Source organism: Nyctereutes procyonoides, unplaced genomic scaffold, assembly GCF_905146905.1.
Source record: "Nyctereutes procyonoides isolate TBG_1078 unplaced genomic scaffold, NYPRO_anot_genome, whole genome shotgun sequence".
Lineage (NCBI taxonomy): Eukaryota > Metazoa > Chordata > Mammalia > Carnivora > Canidae > Nyctereutes > Nyctereutes procyonoides.
The window spans coordinates 5,182,071-5,201,094 of NW_026575051.1; the positions used below are offsets into that span (position 1 = coordinate 5,182,071).

At 40.6% G+C, this 19,024-nt stretch overlaps 1 protein-coding gene across 3 annotated transcripts in view; it reads left to right on the forward strand.

Moving 5' to 3' along the window:
- The window catches only part of MAPK14 (mitogen-activated protein kinase 14), an 81,584-nt gene extending 62,866 nt beyond the window's left edge, over positions 1–18,718 (forward strand). Inside the window, exons 9-12 of one of the 3 annotated variants that reach the window (XM_055330558.1) lie at positions 9,044–9,123; positions 11,496–11,574; positions 14,696–14,869; positions 15,890–18,718. In XM_055330558.1, coding sequence (XP_055186533.1) covers positions 9,044–9,123; positions 11,496–11,574; positions 14,696–14,869; positions 15,890–15,957 — 401 coding nt within the window. In that variant the 3' untranslated portion in view covers positions 15,958–18,718. Of the gene's footprint in view, positions 1–4,968; positions 5,049–9,043; positions 9,124–11,495; positions 11,575–14,695; positions 14,870–15,889 lie in introns of those variants that run through there. The other 2 variants (XM_055330557.1, XM_055330559.1) reach the window with 2 other exon arrangements.
- Positions 18,719–19,024: the final 306 nt, after the last annotated feature.

Genomic DNA, 19,024 nt, shown 5'->3' on the forward strand with positions numbered 1-19,024 from the left:
TCTTTTTTTCAAACATTTTATGAAATACTACAAAAAGGCAAAGAATAATGTAATGAACACCTATGTTTATAGCTCTCAGGTTATGAGATAAAACATGACAATAGAGCTAAAAATTTTTGGTGTACTCCTTCCTGTCACATTTACCCCTCACTTGTAGTCACTAGTTTCAAATATTCTCTTATTCTATTTTTTTGAATTAAAAAATATATTTTTAGATTTTATTTATTTATTCATGAGAGACAGAGAGAGAGAGGCAGAGACACAGGCAGAGGGAGAAGCAGGCTCCATGCAGGGAGCCTGATGCGGGACTCGATCCCAGGACCCTAGGATCAGGCCCTGGGCTGAAGGCGGTGCTAAACTGTTGAGCCACCGGGGCTGTCCTGAATTTAAAAAAATTTTTAAAAGTAAGCTCTACTCCCAGCAGGGGGCTCAAACTCACAACCCTGAGACCTAGAGTTGCATGCTCCACCAGCTGAGCAAGCCAGGCACCCTTGTTCTCTCTCATTTTAGAATTTATTTATTTGCTTAGGAGGGAGAATCTCAAGTAGACTCCCTGCCGAGCACAGAGCCTGACGCGGGGCTCAGTCTCACAACCCTGAGATCATGACCTGAGATCATGACCTGAGCCAAAACCAAGAGTTGGGCCCTCAACCAACTGAGCCACCCAGGTACTCCTGTTCTCTCTTATTTTTTTAAAAAAGCAGTTTTCCTAATAAATGTTGAAGAAGAAGAATATTTCACTAGACTATTTGCCTTTTCTTCTCCAACTTGAAAATACAGATTTTTTTTTTCTCCCAGAAAAGATTGGAATTTTCATCTGTATCCACAAACCTAGAATACCTTAAGAATTTGTGTGTGTGTGACAGTGAAAATGACTGTTCTGACAACCAAGAAGAGAAGAAAGTAGGGTAGGTCTTCTCATAGTCCATCCTGTCACCAGGAGGATTTCCTACCCTCCAAACATTAATATTCTGGATTTTATTTCATTGAAAACTGTGGGTCACGTGCAGCAGTTAGTTGCAGGGATATCCTGCACCTGTTCCCTTCCTCATCTTCAATTCTCTGGCCTGTGGACACTTTCTAGGAGTTGCCTAAACACTTAGAAATGAATAGAATATTCCTCTCTTCATTTCCCTATGATCCAGTGTCCTTAGATTGATTTCCTTATCTGTTCATTCTACCTTTTACTTATGTTACAGAGAACCTAAAGAGTAATCTTAGCCCTCAGTGGTTGTTTTAGAAAGGACCAGGAGATCTATGATTTAAATTTTGACAATTTGATCAGGACAGTTAAAATATGTTTTTACCTAATAGTAAAAATTTCTTCTATCTAGGGGGAAAAAGGGGTTAAACCAGTTATGAAGGATGGCTTGTTGTGGAAATAACTAATTGTCATAATGTGGTAAATTTTGCTTTGCTCTGCTTATGTAGCTACTTGAAGCGCCCTCTGGCCTTAACTGCCTGGACAAATTCTAGTAGCTGGTACTATTGGAAGACTGACCTGTATTTCTATGGATTTGCCAGTTGTTGGAGAACCTATGGTGATTTCTTCTGAGGTCTGCATGCTTTGACTTCTTTCATGCAAGTGCTTTTAGCTACTAAGTAGGTTTTTATTTTGCATTGTGTGTTTACTACTCTCCTAAGTATTGGCTACTGTGCTGTACCAACTCTCTTTGTCCATGGCCCTTACACACTCTTGGCACTATATTTGTATACTCTCTATGGTGTAAATGCTTCAGATGGAGTGTTTGAGAACTTTGTTAGGCCTGATATTAAATGAAACGACTTTTCTTAACTTTTTTGTATTGAGACTTCCCATACAGTATGGTCATTATAGGTTTTAAGAGCAAGGCAGAGGGGATAGAGCTGAGTTTAAAAGCATATTACAGGGATCCCTGGGTGGCGCAGCGGTTTGGCGCCTGCCTTTGGCCCAGGGCGTGATCCTGGAGACCCGGGATCGAATCCCACGTCAGGCTCCCGGTGGATGGAGCCTGCTTCTCCCTCTGCCTGTGTCTCTGCGTCTCTCTCTCTCTCTCTGTGACTATCATAAATAAATAAAGAAAAAAATATTTAAATAAATAAAAAAAAAAGCATATTACAGCAAGTCTTTTTAAGCCAACCAACATTTATCAGACTACTCCGTGGAAGGTGCTAGAGATAGGAGCAGCTATCGCCAAAAACAGAATGATCATAATCAGTGGAAAGTAAGTTACAGGAGCTACTGGAACAAATGTCTACTCTCTGATTATAAAATAAGACAGTGATAATAATGCTATAACAGAGGTATAACTAAGTTATTGAGAAGAAGTAGAGATTAATTTGAGCCTAAGATTCATGGTTTGAATAGGACTCTGGAAAAAAAAAAAAAAGAACAAGCTTGGTAGGAGGGGAGAATAGAGGGTATTTCTGTTTGACTTGGATAAATGAAAAGCTAGAAGCTTTACAGTGCCTAAAAGATTTGGCATGCATTGAAGCATTGAGTACATTAAGGAGTAATAGTTTGAGGCAGAGTTAGGAAAGAAGCTTGATGCCAAACCAGGGAGGGCCATGAGGGGCTGAGGAGTTGGGGCTTTATACATCAGGCCTGTGATTGATTCGTACCTGCAAAAGCAGGAGAGAGGCACACGGGATCCCCCACTCATGGCTGTAGTGAGCCACCGTGGCCAGTGGGGGTGGCACAGTCTTCAGGTATGTTAAAGTGAAGTTAGGGCAGTTAAGCAACTCAGCCCAGAGTCTGCTGCCGTCCCTGGAGAGACTATATACAACTTGACTCCTTTTAGTAGTCAGAAGTCTCTTAAAGGACAGTACCAATCTCAACAGCTTTATTTCTAGAGAGTAGTTTTGATACTTATATTGTAAAACTACCTGCTTGCGAGTTGAAGTAGTTTAGTTGGTTTCCATACATGATATGCTTTGTGAGGTGGGGTAGCTACCCACTTGAATTTGTTCTGGAAGAGTGTGAGGGGAAGTAACACTTGTAAACTGAATCATTTTACATGAGCAAAGGGGGATGCTCTACAAATTCTACTGTTGTATAGTTAATTTGATTATTTTAGAGCAAGACAGTAATCATCCGCCCTCCCCACTCTGTCCCCATTAATGCATACTTTAGATTTTTTTCTTGTCAGCATTTTGAACTGAGAATCAGTATTGAAATTTTAATTTCCAGAATACATTGATTTTTGCCATTTGCAGATGACAAAATTTTCTACTAATTCTTAATTTAGAAGTAATTTGTGTGAGTGGACTTGTTTCTAATTTATCCTTGTTTTCTATGGAACACAAGTTGTTTAGGTCTGGAATGGGGTTCAGCAAACCTTTACTTAAAGAGCCAGATAATAAATATTCTAGGGTTTGGGGATCGTATGGTTTCTGTTGTAAGTACTCACTCAGTTCTGCTGTATAGGGTGAAAGCTGTACATAAACGAACAGGCATGGCTGTGTTCCAACAAAACTTTATTTTCAAAACAGGCAGCAGGCTGGTCTTTGCTGACTCCTATCTAGAATTTTCTTCATTTAAGCCAATTTCATATCTGGAGGAGAAAAAAAAAAAAAAGCAGGGCAAGATGCCAGTGTTATTGCATAAGTAATTCCTGTAACTTGGGCAACTATGGTTTGCAGAGGCCATTATTTTTAAGTTACACCATATTACCTTCATATGTGTAATCATAGGCAGAAATATTTTCTTCTGTCCTCCTTTCCATCCTGCTCTCCCTACCCCTCAAATATTCTGAGAGCCCACCATGGAGCAGATGGCAGGCTAGGTGCTGGGAATAGGTGGCACAGCCAGGGTGGCTCCTGCTCTCGTAGAGCCACAGGTCAGCAGAGGTGACAGACGGGAAGCAAACAAAATAATTCTAGATTGTGATAAGCACTTTAATGTTTGCAAGCATTGTGCTGAGGTAGAGAATACAGGGAAGAGGGGGGGCTTCTTTATGTTGGGGGGGGCCTCTCTGAGGAAGTGAATTTAAGCTGAGACCTGAAGTTGAGAAGGACCTAATATGTGAAAAACCTGACGGGATTTGTCAGGTTTTTCACATTATTAGCATCAGAAGACGGTCATCCTCCCCTCCTTTATCCCCCCAATGTCAGTGTAGACACAGATAAACTATTCACATGTTCACAGAGAATATTAAAAGCTATTTTATATGATTTTTTTTCCTCTCCCCTTTTAACTTCCTTTTTTAAGGCAAGGCTAGAGGCAGTAAGAAAAACTGAAAAGTTTTTGTCTTCTGGTTAACACATGCGCATACATTCTGAGTGTGCATGGAAGAGTTGGCTACCAGAGTTAAGGTTTGGACATTGTAGCCTATTGTTCAGAGCCTCTGGGGTGTGTGAGGTTTGTCACTGCTTTTGTGAGGTGGTAACCTCTGGCGTTCTGCTACACTATGGCGCTCCTGAAGAACATGTGGATGCGGTGAGGGAGTGGGGCCCTCTGCTGGTCGACTGTCACTCACCACTCTTGTCCGCCTGCCATAGCCTGCGTCCAGGCAGAGGCTTGAAGGCCCCTGTCGTATTAGCTCTAGCTCCTATGCTCTGCTGCTTATTTTGTATCTGTAGCACTCTGCTTACCAGTGCTCTTCGCTTAACTGGCTACTCATGCTTTCTTTGGTGGAAGGTGAAGAGGTGGGTGTGGACAGAGTGAAGCTTTTGTTTTCACAGGCTGTCTTTAGCAGCTAAGTACCCAGCTAATGTCACTTTGCTTTGCTGATAAGTGACGTTGACAGATACACAAAATGAATATAAATTGGTGATGTGTGTGGCAGCGTTCTGAGTCTTTGTACAGGAGGAGCATGTTCTACTTGAAGTGACCGTCGTGCAGAAGCCTTGATCCAGATGAATTCACCATTCTGGCTTGGTTTGGGGTTTTTAATTTTTGTTATTGGGGTATTTTGTTTGTTTTGTTTGTTGTTGTTTGTTTTTTATTTTTATTTTGTCCCAACATTTTCCTTTATAGTCCACCATTAGATATTGATCAGTTGAAGCTCATTTTAAGACTCGTTGGAACCCCAGGGGCTGATCTTTTGAAGAAAATCTCCTCAGAGTCTGTGAGTTGATGCTTTGATTGTAATTATCTGCCCTTTTGGGAGCCTCTGCCACTTGCCTTCCATCAGTCTGTACTTTGCCCTGAGTATGTTTGTAAGCATGTGTGCCCTTTTGTGCTGACTTTCAGGATGAGGGGTGTGTGTGTGTGTGTGTGTGTGTGTGTCTGTATGTCTGTGTGTACATGCACTCATCTGCCCCCATGCATGAGTGTGTTTTATTCTCTGTTGGAGTATGTACTTAGATCATGAGAGCTTGTATTGGGCAGTAGTATCCATGATTTGAGATTGTAACTCATTCCATGAAATTAAAGAAAATTTGTCTCCATTATCAAGCCCTGACATCATCTTTCTCAGAAGTTTACATGCACTTAAGCTCTTTTTATGTTTTGGTTAGTGTTCTAACCACGTTCTCAGAGCGTGAGCTTTACCACATATTAGTGTAGCTTCACTACAAGAATGAAGTGTGCATTGTGTTCACACTACTGCCCTTTCCCAAAAGTTACTGCCTTTTACTGCTTTAGAATAGACAACTCGCATATCTTGTATAAGTTGTCTGTTCCCAACAAGGGCACCTCTCCACCCTGTTTCCAGACCAGTCCTGGTAACTCACATCCTCTGGAGTAGACTTGTAAATCCTTCCTCCCACAGCCTCCCTTTGTAATTACAAGTCAATAACCTGAGAAAAAGCTTTGGCGCTAATGCTTTCCTGCCTCTAAGCAGGGATTTAGAGAGAAGCCATGGGAATGTGACTCTGGCTTACTTTGGCTTCAATTTCCTACTGTTGGTCATTTTCTGGGGCCAGAGGCAAGAGAGAAATCATGAAAGCTCAGCCTTTCTCCCTTTTCTCCTCTGTCTGCTGCCAGGCAGTTGACTAAAAGGGAAAAAGAACTGTGGAGCCAAGCTCCAATTGTGCCTTCCTGAATTCTCCTCCCAGCATTCTGACTAAAGGGGTCCCTTTGCCCAACTGGAAGGAATGCTGGGTGGCTTGAGGCAGGCTTGAGCAGGTGAGTTTGAATGGTGCATCATCTCTCTTACAAAATAAAGAATATTGTCATCTGGTATGTTTCTGGTACATTCTACTAACAGACCACAAAGTCCAGTGTATTTATGAATTTCCACTCTGAGAGATGTAAGACACTGTGCTGGCTCTATTATTTTGTTTCATTTATTTAAGATGAAGAAGGAAAAGCACAGAAAAGCTGTGACTTGTTTGAGTCATGCACTGAGTCACTTGGCAGAGCTGAGCATAGATCTCAGATGTTCTGATAACATCATCTTTATTTTTTAATTTTTTATTTTTTGATAACCTCATCTTTAAACTTTAATCTCATGCAATTGCACACTATTTTGAAAGTCATTTGTCAAAGTGACTGACCACTGTGTCAACCCAAAGGAGTGGGGAAGCTGGATAGAGTGAATCAAAGAAGATAAGAAATGGTGCTTTCTTGTTTTAAATGCATGTACTTAGAAAGACTGGTAATAGAGAAGACATGGGGGCAAGGGAGTGGGGGTGGGAGAAAGTTCGGTTTATTTACCAATAGTACTAATGAGACTAAGATAGTAAATTCATTCTCTGTCTGGGAATGGTCACTAGCAGCTCTTTCTCAGTCCCTAATCTGCCCTATAGATATGTGTAGCTAGTCACAAGATTTTTAAAAGAAAAAGCATGGGTAATATCATATTTACCTATTATTAATCCATCATTTATTGTTAAGAAAGAAACAAAATCAAGTGCCCAACCTAATAATGAGATGTCTTTATCTTATGTGAAATAGGGCACATCATACATTTAAACAGCTCTAGAGTTGGGCATAATAAAATTATCTACCAGAATGCAGAATGTACTCCAATAATAGTGTGTTGAGTATGGGAATAAGAGAGGGTTTTTTTCCCCCCTACATGGTTATGATGAATGGATAAAAAGGGTTTAAACATTCGAAAGGGTAGACAAGATTAATTTGACGTTAGTAATAATGCCCCAAGTACCAGTTTATCTTAAAAGCACATGATGTGTGTGGGATGCATGGTGTGCAAATAACAAAGCCAGCTGAGTAAAATTGTTTTAAGAATTTTAAAAATTGAAGGAAAAGTTCATTAGTGAAGGAATGTAATAGCTATTTTTGTTACTCCTGCAAAGTAGTAAGGTGGTGATGCCATAATTTTTTCAAGTCTTTATTTAAATTAGTTAGTTAACATACAGATGCCATCATTTATGTAGAAATCCAATCAACAGATATTAGGACATTGTAAGATAATGCAATAATGGATGGGCTGATTGAGAACAAGTTGGGATGTGCTGTAAGAAAGGGGATAAATGGGCCATGGCAGCTAAGGAGAGAGGAGTGTTTTGCTTAGTGACCCAGTACCTATAGTAATCAGTGAAAGAACAAAAAGTCATATAAAGAAACCAAAAGCCCTTTCACTGACTCCCATTTTTCCTTAGAAATATATTCTTGCTAACCTCCTGACAGGAAGGGGATATAATAATGCATTTGACTAAAGGAGACAAAAATAGAAATTGCACAGGCCAAGTATTGTTCCTAAGAAAGAAGAGAGAGGTGGCAAGATTCAAAGATTTTAAAACCCAATTGGTATTCTACTATTCCTAGTTTACTTAATGAGCCATTTTTATTGTATTTCTTCACATGCAAAGTACTGTTGGTATGTCATTTGTTTAAAGGCAAATCTAAACTTTGTTGAGAGAATTAAAAGGGCTTCATGCCACCTTTTAAATTTGCTGGCCTCTGTCCTTGGGCATAAGGAGTATGAAAGGCAGGATGCAGCACATGTCCCAGCTCTCTCCTTATCATATATTTGCAGTCCCCTGACCACTAGGGAATTTGAGTTCTGAGGATGAGGTAATGTGAAAAATTAGTGAAGGAAGCCACAAAGAAGTGTAATTGCCTGACCAGGGTGCTCATTGAAGATGCTGCTATAACCAGGGGTGGGGATGAGGGAATTAATAGTTTACAAAGAAAGAATAGAGAAAGATTTTTATTGAATTGCAATTGATTTTTAAAAATCCCATCACTATTCCTTTAATAGGAACATGTGATAAACTAACAGTTCATGTAACATTTTGGAGGAGGGGGACTTGTGTTAAAGTTGATGGGGCAGCAAGAAAAGAGAAGTTTGACATGCCAGTTCCATGTGTGCTTGTGCATATGGAAGACCTACTAGTTTCGTCCTTTTGTCAGATCATTGCAGAGCATTTTGCAGACTTCTTCCCAGCTGTTTACTAAGTGAAGTCAGCCTATTCACCTGTTAGAAACTTGTGGAGGAAATCACTGTGGCATGCTGTAATACCATCAGCAGCCTGTGACTTCTATTTTGTCTTTGCCATTAGCTTCTAACTTTGCCCTGTGTGTCCTCTTTCTTCATCACCATTGTGTGTTTGGCATGTTTTATAAATGTACCACTACTAATGTCTTTGAAACTTGGCATTGCTTATCAGCTCGCACACCCACCAATGTCTTACATTTGGAGGGGTGTTGCCTTGGAGAGTTACCAGAACCTGTGCCACGAAAATTTAACCACTTCCTTGAATGGATATATTGAAAATTTTGTTTTGTCCAAAGCTGAATCAAAATTTTCTGAATCATCTCCATTTACCCCCCCCCCCCCCCCCCGCCCCAAGCAAACAGGTTTTGGCCATCAATATTTGAAAACCATTCTCCGGCTGGCATCCTGGATCAAGGGGCAGTCCCTTTCCAGGGAGCCTAAAATATTTCATGTTAAAGATGATGCTAAAATAAAAGAGAAGTAATTTTTCTTATCTGCATGGCCAGTTCCTGGCTGCATGCCTAATAATTCTCATGCCATTCCATAGAAGCGTGCGTTCACATGCAGCCTTGGGCTCTGGCCTGGGATGGTTGGGATGGGTGGGAAATTGATTTTTTGTTCATTTGGGGTGGCTTTTTTGGCCTTCTTGAGAACTTGAGTTGAAAGTTATTTTTTTGCACTGTATGTTTAACAATGCCCTTGACTAGGCATCTAAGATATTAACCAGCTTCAGCAGATTATGCGTCTGACGGGGACCCCCCCTGCTTATCTCATTAACAGGATGCCAAGCCATGAGGTGAGAACAAACAGACTGTATAGGAATAGCCAATTCAGAAGGCCACATTCTCATTTTATTGCCACTGTATAACCAACACAGTTTTTAATATCACTGAGGGCTTGCATGTGCCTTGAGGGGCTACTAAGGTGATGAGTGCGTATGTGCTATGGCAGGATGCTGACATTTGGGATAAAATGTCATCCAGTCCTATGGATTGAGAATATAATTTATAGGCTTGTAAATAGAAAATGATGTTACTTTTATATTTGGGTTTTATAAATTTAGTGCTCGAGAAGCCATTATGTTATCCTAGTAAGGGTATGTTAACATCTGATGACTGTAGCCTGGAAGTGTATTTAACTGAGGGCCATTAGGATGCTTTCCTATTCATCAGTTTTTTATAATGACCAAAAGAAGATTCTTCCCTTAAGTTAAAAACCAAATCTATAAAATATCCAACACTGATAAGTACTATATTTAAAAGGAAATATACAAATAACATGGAATAAATATGAACACTTCTATAGGGTTAGGTGTCTTCTTTACCATTCTTACTACTTAATCTTTAATGCTAGTTTTATTATCAGAGATGGTTGAGGCACTTCTTTCTAAGATGTCTTTAATGTTTTTGGGAGCCAGGTTGGCATCCACAGAGGCCCTTTGCAGCAGCAGTGTTTCTATTTCAGTTATATGCAGGTAGTTTTTAAATTTACCTTTATGTATCTTATTAGAGGGATGACTGTTCTCTGCATAAGACAGGTCTCTCTTACCTCTGTCTTCCCTTCATCCTCAAGTAGGAAGGGATTACAAACATATGGATATTCAATTCCTGGAACTCTCTTTTCAAATTGGAAAGATTCCCAACAGATTTGCAAAGTGGACCTCTTCTACTTGGTCCACGTACAATGACTAAGAAGGTGAAGTTGCCCTAGTAACCAGAACTTTTTCTAAGCTTGTGTGTGGAAATACACAGACACACACACACACACACACACACACCCCTTTACTGTTGAGCTGTATTAAAATAGCAATTTTAAGGAAGTGGTTTAGATTCAAAGAAGTTTTATCTCATCTTCTCAGATGGACTGAGAGTGGGATTTATTTTTTTGAAACTGGGAAAGTCACAGACACAGCTTAATACCTAATATCTAAAGCACACATTTATGAGTTACATTTGTATTTACATGATTAATCTTAAGACCAGTTTTTGGTTTGCCTTCATAGAGCTATCAGTCCTTAAAAGTATCTGGCACTGAAAGTTCCTTCCAGTGGAGTTTGGAAATTGTGAAGTTGAAACACCCTTAGAGAATGAGAGCAAACTTTCTAAAGGCAACAGGGAGAACAGCTAATGTTTGTTGAGCTCTCACTCTGCACCAAGTACTGTGCTAAGGAAGTACTGGTTTGTTATCTCCAATCCTCACTGCAGCCTTGTGTGGTAGACATTGTTAATCTCTTTTTATAGAAAAGGAACTCAAGCCTTAAAGAGAATAAGTAACTTGCCCAAAGTGATAAAGTCAAGATTCAAGCCCGTTCCACCATAGGGACCAAACTTATAAAACTATATTGGTAATATAAATGTTGTTTGTGTCAGAATTTTAGTTTAAAGCTCTTTCATGAGTTTTATCTAATTTGAATATCACAATAACTGTATGATAAAGGCAAGCCAAATACTAATATCTAATACTAATATTTTGCAGAAGAGGTCACCGATATGTCAGTTGAGACTTATGAAAGAAGATGTAGCATCTAAGTGGTAGGGGAAAGATTTCTGTGTAGACCATGTAACTTATAATCCACTCTTCTTCATTTCTCTAAGTTGCTTTAGTATTTTTAAAATGTGTTCAGGACTTTTAGAATAATACAGTAAGCTTATGTTTACTTCCTTGTTACCAACATTACTTTGTTAGCAAGGTTTAACACTGATGCCCTTTTTATGAACTAGGAGTATGTACTGAGATCAGCACCATCAGAGGATTGCTGGTCCTCAACTTTAGGAGTACATATCCCTATGCTAATTATAGGTTTCTAGAAAGGCTATCTCAGAAAGGAGAGCTTCTTAGATATCTTGGCCTCCTTTTTTATTTTACTTGTGATCCTTTGATTACTTATTACTTATTAGTAAGCTAATAAAAGGGGGCTTAGTTGCTTAGCATTCTCCTTCACTGGAAATGGAACTGTGAGAGATAACTGGAATAAACAAAGGTGCTGATCACATATAAGGGCGTTAGGATGGCAGTAAGAGAAATCTTTAACTGACTATCAAAGACAGTCGTAAACATTGAAGCTAGCACACTTTGTCAGTTAACACTTGTTCTTTGGCAGGATCGAGACTCTCTGGGAGCAGTAACATTACTGAACAAAGCCATTTTGAAAACCTCTTATTTTTACAGGCAAGAAACTACATTCAGTCTTTGACCCAGATGCCAAAAATGAACTTTGCAAATGTATTTATTGGTGCCAATCCCTTGGGTAAGTTGATAATATCCTTACCTCATGAATATTGAATTGTTAATGACATAAATTAAGGATTTAAAGGAGAGTTTTTCCCCTTTTGATTAAACAGGGTACCATTAATTAAATCCTGGAAGGTGGTAAGTAATGCTGTTTGGGTTTTTTGGGGAGGGAATTTTATTTATTTTACAGAGAGAGAGAACACAAGCGGGGGGAGGGGCAGAGAGAGAAGCAGGCTCCTCACTGAGGAGGGAGCCCTGATGCAGGGCTCAATCCCAGGACCCCAAAATCATGACCTGAGCCGAAGACCAGACACCTAACAAACTAAGCCACCCAGGCACCCAGGCCATTTGTTATCTATGTTTGTGTCGTTAGGTTTTTTAATCACATGATAGGCTTATATATTTATATGATCCTAGAATGTGGTAGGAGGAATGGGCTTGTATGGTGAAGACAGGAGAGCAAATAGTGGGGATGTTGAGAGGAGAGATGAGAGGTGCAGGAAGAAGGAGGTACAGAGGAAAGCCTATGACTTTGCAACTGCTGCCATTGTGTGGTGTCCCAAACCAAGGATGAAAACAGCTGAAGCACAGATAGGTGTTTAGAGGACCCCCAGGAGCTCCCTGCAGACTGCCCTGCACTGCCTGTAGCTTCCCAGTGCTACAGGTTCTGCTATCCTTGTGCACTTTTCCTTTCTTCCCTTCTTCTATATGCCCCTCCCTGCCCGCCCCCCGCCTCCCCCCCCCATTCTGTCTTCTTTGTGGAGATAATTTGCCACCTCACACTTTAAGGAATGGCTCCACATTCCTTCCTGCCACCATCACTTCCAGGATCCTTTGCAGAGGGAAGTAACAGTGGTAGCTGCAGGATATGTACTGCCTTGGCTAAAATGAAAGTTGATTTCTTCCTTGAAGTTGGCGTTATTATGTGCTTTGGTTGGCTCCTAAAAGTGGCATTGCCTAAGACCCTACCTCCCTGAATCAAGGATTGTGCAGTGGACAGTGCCATTTAACAGCAGACAGGGAAAAATCAGACCAGGCCTTCCTGTGACAGGGAAGGGAGCCATGCCATGATAATAGTATAAGCGACCTTCTCACTTTCCTGAAGATTGTGTTATGTTGGCATGTTAAAAAAAAATCTCTCAGTGGGTCATCCCTCTGCTTGGTCCCAGCAGCTGTACTTCAGGTTGTTTTGCCCTTTGAGAGCTGATAGTCATGACACCCTCTTCAGAAGTTGTAGTGAAGGCTAAGTGGTTTCCCCTTTTTAAGTGCTTTGTCCACAGTGCTCGTTGAGAGTGATTTCAGTGTTCCTGTGATAATTTTTACAATAGCAGAGATGCTTACATTCTTCGAAATGTTGGGCAGTTCTGGGTGAGTCTGTGTCAACCTTGGAGATTGTAAGTATGTGAGATCTCAGCGGGGCTACTCTCCCATCCAAAAATGAGCCTACAAACTCGTCAGGGCTATATACAGAATTCTATGCCATTGGTTCAGGTTTGCATCTGCCCCGATCTGCTCCCCTTGGCTCTGTAGGATTTATTTGAGTTATATTATCAAGTTCAAGGATCTGTGAGAAGCTCTATTCAAGTAATAAATACTCTAGGATGTTGGGAAATTATGCTGGATGCTGGTAGCTTTCTTGTCTGTCATTCTGTTTTGAATGTATTTTCATCCTATCAGTTCATGTTTCAGACCTGGCAGTGCTCACTGTTTGACTTCCTATTAGCCAACTCCAAGGGATTTGTTAACTCATTTTTCTAGAGAAGGGAGAGAAGGGGGCGGGGAGTATGTGTGTGTCCCCACAGCTTATTTAGGTCACATCCATCCTTCTCTGGAATCATGACATTTAAACATTCAAAAGAACTGGATACCACTTAGCAATACAGACTGCCAATGAGTTGAATGGAGGCTTTGGGCCATCTGGTGCTCAGCACGGCAGTTCTCAGAATCTAAACATGCCTGATAGCTCATTGCCAAATAGTGACGTCATACAAAGAGTCTCTTCTTGCAGACAGAACATGGTGTTACTGACCACGAACTTGTGCCCAGCATATTAACTGAGCAGGAACACACCGATGATGTAAATAATGACAGCTGTATTTTGTCAGTCACTGACTTCATGTTCGACTATTATTCTCAAAACACGAATTAAAAGTTGAACTGACCTTTGATATAGTGTGTGTTTGTATCTGTCAAGATCTTAGAGGAACCTTTTCCTTACCCCTGACCTTATTCCTCATTAAGGTATTGGTTATCAGAACATGGTTCTTTTCACCCTACGAACCTCAGTCAGATGTAATGTGTGGTCCTTAATTGGATCCCGGTTTGAACAAACCAGGTGTAAAAGACAACTTTGGGATAATTGGAAAAGTTTTAACATGAACTGGATTTTTAGATGATATTTGAGAATTATTTGTCATATATAATGGTTTTGTGATTATATAGAAAGATGTATTTATGCTGAAATATTTAGAGGTAAAGTATCATGTCTATCATTTTATTTTAAAATGGTCCAGCAAAAGATCCAAATAGATAGGTAAAAAAAAGAAATAATGTTAATTGTTGGATATGGGTGGTAGGCGTATGAGTAATCACTATACTATTGTTTTGTATATTGAAATTTGTCATAGTGAAAATTTTATATTTCTTTTATCCAAATACCATGTCTCACCCACACACCCATGTAAAACCCTCAGTTTGTTCATTGTTGGAAGATCCGTTTGATGAATATTCATTGCCTTATGTTAGTAAATAAACAGCACAGGGAGATAAAAAAGTGAAAAATCAAAAAATCCCTGCTTACCTTTTCTAGATTAGTTTGGTTATAAGTTTTCCTTTTGACACAGTTTGAGTACAGTTGTAGCTGTTTGACACTGACATTCTACAAAAGTTTGTTCATACAGAGTCTCGGTTATTTTTAAAACTTGTTCTTTAGTAACGTATTCTTAATACAAAACACATCCCTAGACATACATACACATAAAGAAGAAAAGAGATCATGTTCCTTAGAGCAGACACATGGGAGGAGAATTCTTTGTTCCGTATGAAGACTCAATACTGTGTATTTGCTTAATAAGGCCTGATTTTTTTGGTGACATGTTAAAAACTTTTTTTTTCCTTCCAATCTGTGGGGCTGATAGCTGTCGACTTGCTGGAGAAGATGCTTGTATTGGACTCAGACAAGAGAATTACAGCAGCCCAAGCCCTCGCACATGCCTACTTTGCTCAGTACCATGATCCAGATGATGAACCAGTGGCTGATCCTTACGATCAGTCCTTTGAAAGCAGGGACCTCCTTATAGATGAATGGAAAAGTAAGTCATAAGAGCAGGATTAACATCTAGTGTGGGAACTTAGATTTTAAAATGTTTCTTAGGTGAGCCACTAACCAAAAGCTGTGGGAAAATAAAATTTCTGGTTATAATCAATTTGTTAAAACTTGTAACTAGTGTGTCTGATGCAGGATGGATATGTTCTTCTGATGGAAACTGTCTGTTGTAGATGATGACACTCTCTGGACCTTTGAGGTGCTTGTGTCTGGTCTGATTTTGTGCAAACCCCCCCCCCACATCTGTATAGAGCTTCAAGGTTCTCAGAATCTGCGTTTACAACATCTGTCTGAGAGAAGTAGGGAATAAGGTATTTTTGTAGTTTTATGATTGATAAAACTCTAGAATTATAGTTTTATAATTTTTAAGAAGATTTTATTTATTTATTCATGAGAGACACAGAGAGGCAGAGACAAAGGCAGAGGGAGAAGCAGGCTCCCTGCAGGGAGCCCAAGGTGGGACTCGATCCCGGGACCCCGGGATCACAACCTGAGCCAAAGGCAGATGCTCAACCACTGAGCCGTCCAGGTGCCCCTATAGTTTTATAATCGATAGACAGTCTGTATCTTGTCTGTTACCTTGGACCTACTTAGGGACACAGCCAGAAATGAAACCTAGGTCTCCTCTATATCCCAACTTCAAATTCTTTCCATAACAACACATTCAGAACTCCAGGTAGATCCCCAAAGGCAAAATTATCTGTTCCGTAGCTTGTAGAAGTGCTCTGCTATTCTTGAGCATCTTCTCCAGAGAGCTTACAAGAGGAGGCACGGTGGAATGAAACAAATAAGTAAAAATAGTTCTTTTTGTGTATCCTTGAACTTCTGTGTAATCACATGTTCCTTTAGGTTATAACATGTAAGCAATGAAGTGGTTATTTGAAGTCGTCCATCCAATCACTGGCCTGGACAGGAGGGAAGGATCTTGAGCTTCGAAGTTAAGAATGTCCACCTACAAGAATAGTCTCAACTCTCACATCCGACTTTTCTCTCTTCTGATTTTTAGGCCTGACCTACGATGAAGTCGTCAGCTTTGTGCCGCCACCCCTTGACCAAGAAGAGATGGAGTCCTGAGCACCTGGTTTCTGTTTTGTTGATCCCACTTCACTGTGAGGGGAAGGCCTTTTCATGGGAACTCTCCAAATATCATTCAAGTGCCTCTTGTTGCAAAGATTTCCTCCATGGTGGAAGGGGTTTGTGTGTGTGTGTGTGTGTATGTGTGTGCTCCTGTGCATGTGTCTGTCTGTGTGGGAGGGTAAGAGAATATGAGCAAACTCTGATCACAGTGACTTTACGTGGAATTACAGAAGCCCTGTGGCAGCCTCTGTTTGCTCTTTGTGAGAGTCAGCTCAGGCAGGCAAGAGCTGCCATCTTGTTAGGGTTTGTTAAATGCAAAGTAAAAAATATTAAACGGCCCAGATCCCAGTCATGCTTTTGCCCTTTTGGCCTCTCCCATGGCCCTGGCTTGGGGTGGGAGGAGGGGAGAGTCGCCTACATCCTGTAGCAGCACAGAAATGGCTCACACTTTCTGGCTGTTTCAGAAGCTGTCCCTCAGCATCACTCGCAGCCAAGAAGGACCAACTGGCTTCTGTGCACTAGTCTGTGACTGACTTGTTTAGTACGATTCTCAGAACTCTGCAGGTGTGTCCGAAACTGTAAATATGCTTGTGCCTTAAGAGGAGAGAAGAAAGTGTAGATAGGTAAGATAGCACAGCAGACCAAGTGCCGAGCCAGGCAAGTAGTCAGGTTGTTGGAAGGCTGCTCATGAACCTGAAGTAACCAGGGAGCCCTGGAGGCATTGTGTGTGCATGTGTGCGCATGCATGTGTGTGCTTCTCTTCACACACCCCACACCCCAGGGGTTGCTATTTCTCTGCTCGCCCCCCACCTACAGTGCAGAGGTTTCTTGTGTATTAGCCCCAGCAGGCAGAAGCCGGTTCTTGCTGTCATTGTACTTTCTGTGTGCTCTTTATTCCCAGCAGAGTGACGATGTGTTTTGCATGTCTTGCTATTTGAGCATGCACAGCTGCTTGTCTGTTCTCTTTGGGAGGCCCTGGTGCCAGGCAGGTTTGCCAGTGAAGACTTCTTGGGTAGTTCAGAGCCCATGTCACCTCGGCTGATGCCACGGGAAGGTGACCTCATCCTCTCTCCAGCCCCAGTGCTATTTTGTGTTGAACACAATTGATACTCTAGGTGCTTTTGATGTGAAAACTATGAAGAAATGGAACAGATGAGTGTATAGCATTTTCATTCTTGCCATCTGGTTTTCGACAAACTATTTTTGGGGAGCCATCATGGGAAAGATCAGGGCTTTTCTCGGGAATATCTCAGACTTTGGAAAACAATTGTTCTCTTCACTCCCAGTAGCTAATGCTAAGAAATGCTTAAAATCAAAGTGAACAATAAAAATTGCTCATGAGGCCAGAAACTCCTTTTGCTATCTTTGTCTAAACATGGTTATTAAAAAAAGTAATGAGGTGTCTTTTCCACTCTTCTTTGGAAGAGGGTCTTCTTGGCAGCTTAACATTGACTTCTTGGTCTTGGTTCAGGGAGAAATAAATTTTGTTTCAGAATTTTGTATATTGCAGGAGTCCTTTGAGAATGTGATTCCTTTTGATGGGGAGAAAGGGCAAATTATTCTGATATTTTGTATTCTCAACTTTATAAAGATGAAATATCCTCAGGGGTGGAGAAGAATTGTTTTCATAATTTTCTGAATTTCAGGTGTCTTGTGCTACAAAAGGGCCCATATGTTTGAACCCCCTGTGAAATAAGCAAGTGTGAAGCCGCTTCTACTATTGGCTGTGTGATAGAATCTTGTATTTGGGACAAGGCGTATCCATTTCTCTATCACAGCGCAGTGGTACCTGAATTCTGGAGGGACAGGGTGGGACCCCTGAGCCAGCTGGAGCAAGAAGGGAGGAGGCAGGCTGATGGTGATTGCACCTCACCCGGGATCCTACCCCTCTTTAAAGGAAAATGAACGCAAAAGCTTCATCTCCTTTATATGCAGTTCAAATCCTCACCATCCACAGCAAGATGAATTTCATCAGCCATGTTTGGTTGTAAATGCTAGTATGATTTCCTACAGAAATACTGCTCTGAATATTTTTTCATAAAGGTCTTTGCACATGTGATTGTATATGCGTTAGGAGGCTGAATGCTCTTGGAGCCTGGACTCAGCTGGAGCCCATGGAAGAGCTCCTTGGTTTCTGAGCATTGTGCTCCCATCTCCTGATTTCTCTGAACAGAACTAGCAAAAGAGAGAATGAGGGAAATTGCCATTTTATTTGTATTCATGAACTTGGCTGTAATCAGTTATGCCATATAGGATGTCATACAATACCACTGGTTAAAATAAAGCCTATTTTTCAAATTTAGTGAGTTTCTCAAATTTATTATATTTTTATGTTGGTTGTTTTTTACTTAGTGCACAATATGGCATTTTTTCAATTGTGGCCTGGCATATGTTTTCTGGTAGACCTTAATATTGCTCCTAAAATTTAGAAAACACTTTTAACAGAGCTCTTTAATTGTACACTTTATGGTGAAGCAGATCTGAGTCTTTGATGTAGATGGGTAAATAGCAAGTAAGTCATAAACATAGCTTGCAAAGTATCACGACACTTGGATGTCAGAGTGGCCTGGGGCAGGGGTCAGCAAACTATGGCCCATGAGCCAGATCCCGTCTACCATCTGTTTTTGTATAGCCTGCTAAAAATGGTTTTTACATTTTTAAATGGTTGAAATCAAAAGAACAGTATTTTTGTAGCATGTGAAAAATAATGTAAAATTCAGATTTCAATGTCTATAAATAAAGTTTTATGGGAACACAACCACACGTTTGTTTATGTATTGTCTATGGCTGCTTTTGTGCTAGTGACAAAGTTAAATAGTTGCAGCAGAGACCATGTGGCTTACAAAATCTAATCTATTGCACTCTCTGGCCTTTTACAGGAAAAGTTTGCCGACTCCTGGCCCGGGACTTCAGTTTCCTTGTGTAAAATGAAGTTTTGTTTTTTAAGATTTTATTTATTTATTTTAAAGATTTTGTTTATGAGAGACACAAAGAGAGGGGCAGAGACACAGAGGGAGAAGCAGGCTCCCTTTGGGGAACCCAATGTGGGACTCGATCCCTAGAC